The sequence below is a fragment of the Fukomys damarensis genome, unplaced genomic scaffold (assembly GCF_012274545.1).
Source record: "Fukomys damarensis isolate Sample0158 unplaced genomic scaffold, DMR_v1.0_HiC HiC_scaffold_15, whole genome shotgun sequence".
Lineage (NCBI taxonomy): Eukaryota > Metazoa > Chordata > Mammalia > Rodentia > Bathyergidae > Fukomys > Fukomys damarensis.
In genome coordinates this window covers 38971711-38985969 of record NW_022900927.1, presented here as the reverse complement: position 1 = coordinate 38985969, position 14259 = coordinate 38971711, and the positions used below count along the sequence as shown (strand labels likewise).

Sequence of the window (14259 nt, the reverse complement as noted above, 5' to 3'; positions counted from 1 at the left end):
AAAACTTGTGAACTTAAAAATGTACATGTAGATTTTTTTTCTTCAGGAACGAGAAAGTAATTTTAAGTTCAGTAGTATTTTTCAACAGATACTAAACAGTGCTTGACACAGTAAATAATAAAGATTTGTCCAATGAATGAAAATGTCAGGCGTTTTCGAATATAACAGAAAGATCTGTGATTTTTTTAAAGGATTATTGACTAAATTTGAATGAAAATCAATTACAAAACTTTCATATTAGTGCAATTACATTTTTAATTTTGCTTATTTGCTATTAAATTCAGTTTCTCCCTGTTTGGATTTCTGCCATTTAAAGCTTAAAATATTTTGTGATAATCTTTTTCTGAAAATTTTCATTATTCACATTGTAGTTTTCATTCATTTATTCTGATCATATTACATTGTCCTCTGTTTTTATATCTTTGAGTCTCAAAAGAGAAGACAAAAGACTCTTCTTTTGTTTCCTTATTAATTATATTTTAAATATTCCTTCATTCCAATTAGTTTCATTTTCTTCATCCACTCCTTTAATTACAATGCATTTCAATCATTTGAATGTGTTTGAATATTTACTACCTATTTTTACTTATATGCTACAAAAATTTAAATATTTTGTGAAGATAATTAATATCCCATCATAGTATTTGAGCAAAATATATTTGTATATATTAAATAATGATAATAATATCTAACAATGTACTGAGTAAACTCTTTTCTGTGCTTTGCATAAATTGTTTTATATATATATATATATATATGTACATATATACTTGTATATAGTATATCCCAGTACATATCCATATGTATATGGGATTAAATTTATGAACATTTCATGCATCTAGTGAAGTATTCCATGAAACATTAATACCAAGTTTACATATTTAAGGACTTTGTGAGACTTTTTTTGATGTTAGACAATACTTTGAATTTTAAACTGTCAAAAGAAATTACAAGTGAGAAAAGCCTTTATAAATTATGAGGTACTATGTAAATATAAACTTTTAGTGTACAACTGAAAAGTTTTATGAGCAAAGCAATAAATAAGATATCAATTTGCATGAAACTATTTTACATGAAATTTTATTTTGCAAACACAGATTTTCTGTATTATTGAGGAGATCTTTAAAAAACTTTAAAGAGCTTTTATGGTTTGTCATTTTTTTTTTGCCATATCAACTCTTTTTCATTCTTGCTTAGCTCTTTGTGTAGCTATGTGTTTTTCTGTCCTAGATATGATAACATTTCTGCGTTATGTAAACATCTTTAGTGTGAAATCTTACCATAATCTACCAAGAACTCATTCACTTATTCTTCTCTTTCGTTTTATGTAGTCTGTAGTTATCATGTATTACTTCTACTCAGACATTTATTTCTCATAGGATCCCTTCATTTATCTTTCTTATTGGTCTACTGATTTTATTTTAGAATTCTAAAAATTCTTTTATTTAAATGAAAATGAACTACTTACTGGATTTCCATTGTGTTCTTTCTATTACTTACAGACTAGTTGGGCATACAAGAAGAAAACTTAAGGATTCTTTTAAAGCATGAACTTCCAACACACAGAACATAGACCTTTATTTATATAATAGTTTTAAGAAAGCATATTGTTATGTTAACAAAAACATTCTCATGCCTAGAATGTGGATTGACACTTATAACATTTCCCCAAACAATCACATGCTCTTATAAACTGAATAAAATGCAAGATGTATATTCAGATGTTGGTCCAAAATAGGTATAGTATTTTTTATTCCCATGACTTATTTTTTTCAAGTAGTCAAGGAAAATCTTGATTAGGCAAAATTTTATCAAGTTTTCTAACCCTAAGTGAACCTGTAAGATAAAGAGATATAAAAGTATGTGAATAATATATAATTTTACTAAATACTTGTTACTAAATTAGAGACAACTTTCAAGTGTATATTGAAATTATGAGCATTAAAAGTAAAAAGATCTATGAGTAGGATGAATGCTATTTATGTTACAAATTATAATTTTGAAAATACTAACACTTAGAATGATGACAGTCATAATTTACTTATCTCTTGTGTGATTAATATAAAATTGTTACATAGATCTTTATATTTCTAGGGTCCTGTGGGTAGCATGGAGATTGTAGGAGATAAAGTCATAATTTTTACATGATGATTTCTAGGTAATAACAACTCTTTTGCTTCATGAATATTAACCATTTCTCCCTGTAATCAACAGTAGTCAATGTTTACAGGCTAGCATAAATTTATATATAACAGTTAACTTCTGTGTAGAACTAATTTTATTTTTCTGCAATTTCCACAGTTAATATTTAGCTGCTTAATAGAAAAGCAGGCAATGAGATTTTCTCTGTAAGAATAAAATTAACTTCCATTCAAAAATTTATTTAAGAAATCCTCCAATTAACTTTTGCAACATCTACCAGCATAGAATGAAATATATATCTTCTCTCATGTTTTATTACAAAGAATAGTAACAAACATTGAGAGATAATTCTTTAATTAACAGAGATTACATTCTTGAAATATTTACTGTAATTAGTGGAAGACATAAATTTCTATTAACAAAAATCTCATAGAAGACATTTAGTTCCCAGAAAGAAAATTAAGGGTTTATATGTGGGGGTGTGGGGAGTTCATCATTCCCTTTGTTTTCCTGACCAGGTTTTTCATTCATAGATTTATTTTTGCAATCTGTATCCATATCTATCCCGGCCTCACATAAGTCAAATAATCAGATAAGTCACCTCTCTTCTTGCAGTGAAAAGAAGAGGAGTAGCAATGCCTTCTTTTTTGGAAGTTCTATCAAAAGATGCAATTAAAGAAAGGAGTAGCTGGTAGAAACATGAGGACAAACAAAAGGACTTATTTGTTTTTCCTTCCACAATCGTCAAGCCTGCTGTGTGCTCAGTAGAGTCAAAAGTGTGCTACACATTCTAACACAAATAAGTTCACTGGAATAGCATGTACTTGCTTACCTTTGGTTGCTCAAAATGAAATTTATTCTCCTACTGTATAACAGCTCTTCACTGGAGCTGTCAGAATATTCATGTCCAAAGTTGTGTAATAGGGTATTTTTAATCAATATTTATCCTGCTTTTAAGAATTTTCACTTTAAACTTTACACTAGGTGATCCTTACTTTATTAAACTACTTGTTAATATTTGGTAAAAAAAAATACACTGGTACACGAATCCTTCCAGAGGACACTTTAATGGAGGGTCGCTTGAGTTTTTAAGGAAAATCATTGGGTTAGTTTTTGAGAGACTTTTATTTTCTATGGTTATCATGAACAAAAGATTTGGATGAAAGATAATAGAAAAAGGGGAATTAAAAATGTTCTCAATTTCTAGGCAATGAAGGAAAGGGAAGAAGTTGGTTGAAAACAAGCACGTTCAAATGTATTTCACTGAAATTATGGCACAATTTATATTTAATTCACTTTTTTCTCATCTATTTTTATCAAAGGGATTACAAAGGGACATTCCATTCTACATCACCTGGATAATGGCATTAAATGTCATTATCTAAGAAACATCATTTAAACTCTATAAATCTAGAGGAATGAATATGCAGGAAAAAGAAGTTATTCACTTAAAGTTAAGCATGTTTTATTAGTTTATCAAGAAATAAAAATGAAAAGAGAAAAATGGTTCATTATTTCTTTTATTTTCAAACTCACATTCTGAAATTTAAAAATATTAATAAAGTCCATATCTTACTTAAGTTGCTTTGCCTATTCTGGTTTTCTGTATGCCAAAATTAAAACAATGCTATTACTAACCTGGGAAATGATATATTTTTTATTGTTACAACTGTAATTTGTGATAGCTGCTTTAATTTTGGGGAATGACAGTTACAGTGGGTTTCATTATTTAGACTTATAAATCATCTCAATATTGAATTCTTAAAATTCTTCTTTGAGCTCAAAAATAGCCTTTTTGGTTACTCTGCATGATATTGTTTGTCTGTGCCTATTTTCTGGTTGGATTCAACTGATGTCTATGCATTTTTTCATGAAAGGATATGAAAAATCCAGAAGCTTAAACAACATAGCGGGCTTGGCAGGCAATGCTCTGAGGCTCTCTCCAGTAACATCACCCTACAACTCTCCTTGTCCTCTGAGACGCTCTCGATCTCCCATCCCATCTATCTTGTAAACCAAACTGCATCAGCCGGCTAAATTGTATTAATTCCAGTACTGTTTATCCCCAAAAGGAAGTAATTAAAAGTAGAATTACTCCAGGCTCCATTAATACAGTAGAAATCCTGCATGAGTCTACTATTTGAAATCAGAAATGCCACATGAGTAGCTAACAAATCTTATCCTGGCTTTAAAGATTATCTAAAGTAGTATTATTATCTCTCCCTATTAATTGCCCTGATATCCCCTTGCAATAAAATGATGTATAGCTTCAGATATTGGCCAGTACTCTAACCCATAAATGTATATTCAGGGAGATATATTTAAACAGTGTGCTTCCAAATGCCAGCTACTTTATTGGGACTTCATTTCTTGTGACTAAACCATTCTGAAGATGTCTGGGATCCTATCTGAATTGCATACAATATGACTTTGTTCAGCTCATTTGAATGGGCCATCTTGTCCCTGTCACCGAAAGCAATGTTGCAGAGTCTGAGGACTATGGCTCCAAGATATGTGTATTTCACATCAAATTATCCTGCTGATATGAAAGCATTGGCTGACTGTTCTGCATGTTGAAATGTGGGGCAGGAGGATGGGTTTCTCCTCATCATTTTTTTCACCCTTGTTCTTTGGTAAAAATATGTGTTTTGAAAGAGTTTTGATTTCTTGATTGATTTACTTTTCTTCAAAAATGCTGTACTGCAGTTCTGAATGTCTTTGGTTGTTTGTACACAGATAACTGCAAAGAGGTTGTCATTACTGGCTACACGCAAGCCGATGCCAGATCTCTTACTTAATGACTTGGGGAAGGCACAAAACATGAAAGAAAGGTAACTGCCAGCCAGGCTTGCATTGTTTAGTCAGAAATTGCTGCTTGGTATTAGGGTAACTTTTTAATCCCCAATTTGTTATTATTTTCAGAAGCAAAATGCCAAACATTATCCAAAGTTTTGGTGTATTTTTACCCTCCTCCTTTATTTTTATTCGTTAATATTTATGTAAACTACAATGGTCACTGGTATTTGCAGGTTTTTTCAACTCGCCTTAAAAGTTTGAATTAAATGACAAATCAGAGTTCCAGGCAGCGTTTAATCAGGTGCTTTGTCCTGTATGTTGTTTCTGTCTTTCTGTCTTAGCTCCCTGTCTTAACTGTATTTGCTGTTTGTCTCCATGAAATGTAGAAATGCCTTGATAAGGAACTCGCGATTTTAGGACTGCATCCCCTCACACCCTGTCCCTTGTCTTCTTTGCTATTTGGAGCAGCCTCTCAGTTTTGAGTATAAATTAATGATGTCCTGTAAACTACCTAAATTAGTCTGCACAGTGAATCTTCTTGAAAAGCAGCATTTAAGCAGCAATTTCGCCATTGTACTTGGTTCACCAATGCAGTGTAAGTTTCTACTACCTAGAAACGAGCATTCATCACTGTGCTCCAGCAAAACCCCAAGGGAGTCTTACTGAGTTTAAGTGGAAAGAAGTCTGTTTACACATCTCTATCAAGTACAAAAGCAACAGGGTATCTGGTGTGTTGGGATTAGGAGAGGAGAAAAATGCCATAATATAAATAGAGAAATAAACAGTAGTTTTGAGACATTTAGAAACCTTGAGATTATTGATTAATTTCTAATTATCATGTTTATTTTTGGTGAGGAAGACAATTGTCACTTTTATTATTGGCCAAGAAACATGTATTACTCTATATCCTTGAATCCTAGAGCATGAACTGCATGTCAGAGATCTTGTACAGTGATGTATTTATCCAGACATACATATCCAATATTTAGAGATACTGTGATCCTTTTGATAACGCCAAACATAGAATGTTATAATTACACATACATTTATGTTACAAGAATTAATATGCTGTCTGGTGCTGCTGTTATTGACTGCAGTGTTGTACAGAATTTGTCATGGATTTTTGATTGCTGAAAAAGGGGCAGTGGAATTTAACCATACCAAGGATTGTACTGGAAACAACTTCTGCTACTGAATGTGCCCTGATTTGACCAGGTTGTAGTTGGAAGAAGTCCCCACATCTTCATGAGGCAGTGAAAGTCTGTGCAAGAATTATGGAGAACTATGGCTGGGACTGATTTGGTGCTCCTCACGTGAGTGTCCTGCTTGGAGACTGACCAATGGCCATGAAGCGACACCTGTAAATACCAATATGAGTGCATGGATCAACAGCTTTGGCCATCTCACATCGAGGGAAGCCAAGTTCACAATAAACATCTCTGAAGCTTCAACTAAGGCCCATGTTTCTCTGCATTCCTCCTCATGGGTCTGCTGTAGTTTGTGCTGTGAATTATACAAGGCAGTATACTGATGTAGTATAGGCCTGTCTTAATTTTGTGTATTTCTATTTTACGGATGGATCCATAAACGTCAACTGTATCATTGTTTTACAAGCCACTTACATTATCAGCTTGTTAATTGTGTTATAAAACTTTTTGTCTATTTATCAAAGCTGACCTATTTTTAGTCTCCTATTTGTTTAGTTCTGGAAGAATTGTGACTTAAAAGAAATTCACCAACAGTACTAATAGTTTAAGTCTTTTGTCATTGTTACCTCAATTATAAATAATAAGAAATATAAAATTCTGGCAATGAGAGTATTTTTTTATTAAATGATTAAGGGATAATGTCAGTATATAGTAGAATAAATTATATCCTAAAATGTATATTTTGCATAAAAGAGATATTCTTCAATCAATGACCTTTTTGTGAGTTTTGTGGCAGATGAAGCTTGTATTTGTCTTTGAAATTGTTGTAGTAGAAACTGTGTAAAAATTTTTCATCTTGTTTAATCGATATTTCTAGAATCTATTAGCTCCCCTGGGATTCTGAATATAACATGTAACCTAATTATGAACCCCTGTATCGTGAACCTTTTGTGAGCATTTTAAGGTGCATGCATAACCTTGGTGATAACCGGTGGACATGTAGTGAACTGAAATGAAGAATAAAAGGCAAATGAGCTGGGGATAAACTGATTAAATTATTCAAATCACCTTCTTGGCTCCTTGTGTTTCAATTTTCATTAGAGTTTACTATTTTTATTCTTAGCACCACATCCGACACTCATCACTATAAAGAAATTGAGATGAAAAAATTTTGAAACATTTATAGCTCTCACTTTCATTCAAGTCTTTGATATACAGCCAGTGTTTTCTTCTTCCTTTTGTCTCTCTTACTTGGTTTGCCCAAATTTCTCTCACAATTCTGATATTGTGAAATTATTAAGTATATATAGTATCTAACATTCATACCTAATATTTATAGGGCATTTTATGATTAATACTAATTTTTTACTTATGTTTTCCAATTTAATCCTAATAATTCTGGAGCTTAATATTTTCTTTCACATCATTCATAGTAAAGTTAAGAATCAGGGGCCAAGGATTTAGCTCAGTGGTTCCATCACCTGCCTCATAAGTGCAAAGTCCCATGTTTGATCTCTAATACCGAAACAAACAAAAAAAGAATCAGAGAAGTATTCATCCACATCTTTTGCTACAGATAACCACCTCCCAATATTTTATTATGTTTTAAATATTTTTTTGTTGTAGATGAAACATAAAAAAGATTGTTTTTGTCTCAACTTTGGATAATGGATCTATATTTCAGCCTCACACCATACAGAGCTGGTATTGCATTTGTATGGAGGAGATATGTGTAAATTTATCCTGTGACATTTTATGATGTGATTCAGGGGTAGAAGGATAAAATGAAAGAAAAAAATGTTAACAAATCCAACACTTTTTCATAATGCATAGGCAGAAATTTTCTTGTGACTAAAAATATTCTGTGTTGATTATTAAAAGACTGCTAAGAAACTGATCTTAGGGCAAGAAATGTGTCCACATATAATTACTTATAAATTATTTTTAATAATTGTGTCAAGATTTATTGTAAGAAGGAAAAATTTGTAGAAAGGTAAAGAATACATATTAATTATATTTGCTATCAAATTTTGATTAAAAATCAGGATTGAATAATTATGAATATAAAGTGAAGACATTCATGTTGTTTTTGAAATAAATCACAAGATAGACTCATAGACTAGCAATAGTGAATTTATCTTAAAAAATGAATACGTTAACAGTCTACATTTCAAAGCAGAGACTTCAGAGGATTTACAATGTGCTTGAAAACATTGTAAGCTAAATGAATCAAATAAAATATTGAAATTCCAAGAAGCTTAATGTGTTAAAAATATTTGGTTTAGTTTTTAATTACTATAAAGCAATTTTCCAGTATCTATTGCCAACTTTAATTAACTGTTTAAATGCTTAAACATTATGTGCATATCACCCTTACACAGAGACCATGCTAATTTTCTCTGCATTTTTCCAGTTTTTAGTACATGTGCTGCCAAAGTGAACACAAAGTGCTTAAACGTTATGAAGTACAGTGGACCCTTGAGTTATGACTGGGCTGACATACAAACAACTTGTTAAAACTTTAGTTTTAAGTTATGAGCAATGTCTTTTGAGTTATGACCTGAGTATCAGTCGCTTGTACTTCCAGATAGCTTCATATACAGATTTAACTCTTTGGGCTGGGGATTTAGCTCAGCGGTTTGGTGGCCTGCCTTGCAAGCGCAAAGACCCAGGTTCAATCCCCGGTACCAAAAAAACAAAACAAAACAGATTTAACTCTTTGGGCTGGGGATTTAGCTCAGCGGTTTGGTGGCCTGCCTTGCAAGCGCAAAGACCCAGGTTCAATCCCCGGTACCAAAAAAACAAAACAAAACAGATTTAACTCTTAAAGAGTTCTGGAAAGAACATTACAACATCCTTTCTTGTGGAGTTAACTGAGAAATCCTGGATCAGTGTCTCTCTAAGGACACTGAGATCTGCCTATATAGAGGAAAGAGACTTTGAGGGTTGTGTAGAGGAGTCTGAGGCTTCAGTTGACTGACTGGAGTTACAACTAGCTCTCAGGAATAGATTGTCTGTAAGTCAACAGATATACATGAATTTTTTCTTATATGGGTTTAGTATCCTTAATATTGATTTAAAATATTATAGTTTCCTAACAATTAACTTTATTTAGAAAATATACTTTCATTGTCTACAAAAGCATTATTTTTATTATTTATCACACCATGATGTCAAAGTGACTGATGACTAGCTATGAAATTTGAACATAAAGATCCTTGAAGAATAGGGTGGCTATTATTTAGAATCCCAGGTAACATATCTTCTTTCTCTTTCTCTTCCTCCTGCCCCTCCTCTTCATCCTTCTCTTCCTCTTCCTCCTCTTCCTTCTCCTTCTGTTCCATATTCTCTGTTGAAGCCGTGACCTTCACACTGAGCAACATCTTAGCCCTTTTTTTTTTTAAATCTTTTGATTTCAGACAGGATTTTGCTAAGCTGCTGAGTTGCACAGGCTCTGCTCAAGCTTGCTATTTTTCCGTCTTGGCCTCTCAGAGAGCTGGAACTGCAGGTGTGCTCCCTCCCTCACTTTATTTTATAAAACTGAATTGAGTTTCTAATGTAGTTTTAACATTATAGCAAAACATAGCAGAAGTAGCAGAACACTCTCATATACTCTGCTCCCATATATGAAACTCTTCCATCACTATTAACAGCGCACATTCATAAAGGGACACCTGGTGTAACTGTTTAATCCATGTGCCTGCAGTGACACACTATTATCACGCAAACCTCACAGCTTACATTAGATTTCACTACAGTAGGTGTCACAGATTCTATGAAGTTTGACAAATATATAGTGAAATATGTTCTACAATTTATCATACAGAATGGTTTCACTGTTCTTTGAGGATTCTTAATCCTTTGTGTTCACTCAGTTCATCACTCCCTCTTGTTATCTCATGATTGGGATTTTTTTTTTCACTGTCTTGATAGTTTTAACTTTTCTGGAATGTCATACTCTGGATATTATACATATGAAATTTTAAAGTTGGCTTCTTTCACTTAGAAGTGTATACATCTTTTCTCCATGTATTTTCATGATTCAATAGCTCATGCTTTTTAGCACTGAATAATATTCCACTCTTCAGTTGCATCACAGTCTGTCTACTGAAGAACATTGCATTTGTCGGTGTTTTCAGAGAAACAGAACCAATATATAGAATTGGTTTACATAAATAGATTTATGATAGGAAATCATTTCATGGAATATGGAATATCAGAAGTTTCACAATCTGCTATCTACAAGGTGGAGACCCAGTAAAGTAGGTGGCATATTCCCAGTCTGAGTCGGAAAGCCTGAAAACAAGAACTCGTGGTGTAAATTCTTATTCAACTGGGAAGTCCTAAACAGAGGAGAGTCAAGATTGTAAATCCTAGTCCAAGTTCAGAGGCCTGAGAGCCAGTCGTGCTGGTGTTATAAGTCCTGCTCCACGAGCAAAAGACTGATATCCTAGCTCCCTCAGTCAGGCAGAGGAAATTATCCCTTTCTCTACTCTTGCTTTACTCAGACACTCAACAGATTGGATCATGCCCACTCATGTTGGGTAGAGCAGTCTGCTTTACTCACTCTACTGAGTCAAATGTTAATCTCTTCCAGAAATAATCTCAGAGACACATCCAGAAATACAGTTTAATCAGATTTCTGGCCCAGTCAAATTGACACAGAAAATTTAACATCAAAAGTCCATCTCAACCTTCACACTCATAAGGCTCTCCTTAAAGCATGTTTAATTTTCAAATAAGATCATAAATGTGATTAATATAATACAGTTGACCTTCTTTATCTGCAGTTCTGCGCTCACAGATTCAACAATTATCCATTGGAAATATTCAGAAAAGTGTATCTTAGGGTTAAATACGTACAGACTTTTCCCTTGTCATTACCCCTAAATACTATAGAAGATATGCATACATAACCTGCAGATGTTATGACAGTTCATATCAGGTACTTCACTTTCCTTGAATTTTGGTATCCTCTGGGCTAGTGTTGGAACCAGTCCCTCAGAGTGTAGTGAACCATATAACTATTCTGCTTTCATCAGAAAATATATTAAACTCTTCTCCAGAGGAGAAGGTAAAGTCCTTTAGAGTTGATTATTATTCTCTCTAATGTCCAGTAGCATAAATACTCTGATATAAAATTAATAATACTAAAATACATGTTACATGATATGGGAATAACAAAGTGATATAAACAGTCATCTCATACATATAGTGAAGACACTCATAACAAAGGAAGGAGGAAATGCTCATAACTGGTCATTTAGCCATGGCTGATTTGTATAACTGCCTCCTTCCTCTACATATTCTACCTTCCTTTTGCCTTCTGTAAGCCTATTCTGGTTCTTTACCTTTCAGGATGGCACAAACCTTCATTGTTTAAGATCTTCACAATGGGTTGTTTTAGTTTTCCATTGAACTTAATCACAAGACATAATAAAAAAATGCCATAAGAGATTGGGGCCAGGTGTGGTGGTGCACACCTGTAATCCCAGCACTCAGGAGGCTGAGGCAGGAGGGTCACTGTGAGTTCGAGACCAGCCTGGGCTACACAGTGAGTTCCAGGTCAGTCTCACATAGACACCCTTTAAAAAACAAAAAAAAAAAAAAAAAAAAAGATTGCCTTTGATTCAGACATATTCTTCTTTGCTGCATTATAAAGTAGTTGTCCAATTTTCTTCTTAATAAGGACCTGTCAGTCTCATTAGTACAATAACTCTCATTTTTGCCTCTGGATTAAAAAAAAACCTGAGGTCTGTAGTAAACTCTTTATGTGTCACAGTGGAAGCATTGCTTTCTTTAGAAGTAATATGTCTAGGCCAGAAGAGTATAAATTTATCAGAAGAGGAAGCAAAAAACACTAGGAGTAAGGTTGTATGGTGTTACTTTCATTTTCATCTCTTGATTTCTGGACCAACATATCCTGCTATTGGAGAAACACTAAATACTATGTGTCCTTCTGATGAAACTTTATCTTGCTACACAAGCCATTGTTACTTATCTGGTACTATAAGAGTGTCATTCATGGTCAGGTCAGCCTTAGTGAAAATCCATATCGTGAAGTCTATCATAATCTCCATGCCTACCACCATGGGAAATTTGTTCATAATTTCATTGGGCAATGACAGAGGTGGAATGAATAATCCCATCTACTTGGGAATTAAAATATTTTTTTCTGTTGAGCTTTCTCTGTGATAAAAATTCAAATGGGACACAATTATTTTCATATTTTTTGCAAAATCCAAAGGAGAGATCTTTTCATATACACTTCTGTGTCACACTTCATACACATTTCCTCGTCCTGACTATCCAAGTTCCTGACCATTCAGCCAAACCATTGTTTACAGCCCATATATCATTATGCTGATTCATGTATGACCATTTCTCAGTCCAAACAGGAGAAGAACCAGAGTCAGTGATCAAAGTATGCACATTCAGAGATTTTAGTCAACTATTCCTTTTGAGGGTGTACCAGAAAGGGAACTGTGGTGCTACAGCTGTATATTTTCAGGTAGCTCCTACATGTGAAATCAAATTATCTGAAAACCATGCCTGAGTCTTTTCTTCCCCTTCCAACTATTAATAGAGAATTCCCCACAGGGCCAAAGTAACAGATTGAGGCTGAGACCTTAGGCCTTTGAGCTACCTTTCATCATCTAATTTACTTGCATCTCATGGTATTCTAGGGCTCAATTACTTATGTACCACTCTCATTGATAATAAAGTACTTCTGTGCATTTCCAGCTTAGTAGATTCGCGTGTCAGATAGCACTCAATTCACGAGAAGCTGCTCAGGTTGCTGGGAAATTGGTGGTCATGACTATTTAGTCTCTATTAGTCTGGTAGCAGGGAAAAAACTGTTTTGCAAAAGGACAGTAGTTATCAGTAAAAGATAACTTTGCTTCGGAATTCAAAGGACCTGTGTGTCAATTTACCTATAGATCTCTGCTACAGGCTCCAAACAACACCCTTACATGTCACTGATATTTCAAGCACCACTGGATGTATAGAATCATATGCCCCAAGTGGCAGAACAGCTTTCAAAATAGCCTTAACAAGTTGAAGACACTTTTCTTTCACTCAAAACTATCAGGTTATGTGATCAATAGGGAGGAGTAACACTTCCAAATGGGTTATGTGCCATGTCCAAAATCCAAAGACAGCCATCAAGGTATTGTAACTCACTTTTAGTTTTTTAAGGAGCCAGAGTTAGCAAGTAATCCTTCACACTGAAAGAGATATCTTTGTGTGTGTGTGTGTGTGTGTGTGTGTGTGTGTGCACATTGTGCCAAGGATCGAACTTGGGACCTTGAACTTGCAAGGCAGGTGGCACAATCTCTGAGTTACCCCATGTGACTGGACCTCTAGAAATTTCATTGAGATATGAGTGAACTATTGTTGGATTTATTTACTACCTTCTGTTATAATAAAAATTTAGACTAATGGGTACTTCTTGCTCACTTGATCCTACAACATAATATCACTGATATCATACACCAGTGTGTTATTTCATAGAAAGACATTACAATTTCCTACAAAAAGAATTGTGAAATAAGTAGAAGAGCTGACATGCCCCTGAGTAGGACTGTGAAGGTATACTGCTGGCCTTGCCAGAAGAAAATAAACTGTTTCTACTGGGCTTCACTGAAAAAGATTGAGGAAAAAGCATTTTCTAGATAATAGCTGCATGCCACGCAAAAGGAGATGTTTCAATTTTCTCAGGCAGCAAAATCATACGTGATACAGCAACCTCAGTAACAATCCCTACTTAAATTTCCACTAAGTCACGATCATTCTCCAAGATCCGTTCTTTCATCACAGTACTAATGGGCCAGTTGAATGGGGATATAGTGCGACCCATCGCTCCTGCACCTTTCAAATTTTTGATGCTGGCAGTAATCTCTGGATTCTGTCCAAGAACTCCACGCTTCTCTTTGCTCACTAGATATTCTCATGGCTTTCATCTTGTTTTCTGTATCATAGTAGCCTTAACTCCACATGTCAAGGAAAAATACAGAAATTCTGCCAGCTGCTGAGTCTACCTATTCAAATTGTGCGATCTAGATCTGGGGAAAAATTACAGGATGAGATCAAGAAACTCCTGGGTCCACTACAGGATGTACCTAAGCTAAAACTCTGTTCATCACCCAACTCCCATAAAAGCCCCTCTATT

General features: G+C 34.1%; 1 protein-coding gene and 1 non-coding gene across 10 annotated transcripts in view; one reads left to right on the top strand and one right to left on the bottom strand.

Annotated features, from left to right (window-relative positions):
• The window catches only part of Kcnc2 (potassium voltage-gated channel subfamily C member 2), a 177467-nt gene extending 170318 nt beyond the window's left edge, over positions 1-7149 (top strand). For 3 of the 9 annotated variants that reach the window (XM_010639594.2, XM_010639587.2, XM_010639586.2), the window contains one exon: positions 4020-7149. In XM_010639594.2, the coding sequence (XP_010637896.1) occupies positions 4020-4156 (137 nt within the window). In that variant the 3' untranslated portion in view covers positions 4157-7149. Of the gene's footprint in view, positions 1-2757; positions 3570-4019 lie in introns of those variants that run through there. The other 6 variants (XM_010639590.2, XM_010639589.2, XM_010639592.2 and 3 more) reach the window with 6 other exon arrangements.
• A 1272-nt stretch (positions 7150-8421) lies between these two features.
• Positions 8422-8530, bottom strand: LOC117286189. The gene has a single exon (XR_004517336.1). It is a non-coding gene; the product is annotated as a U6 spliceosomal RNA (small nuclear RNA).
• Between the last annotated feature and the right edge of the window lie 5729 nt (positions 8531-14259).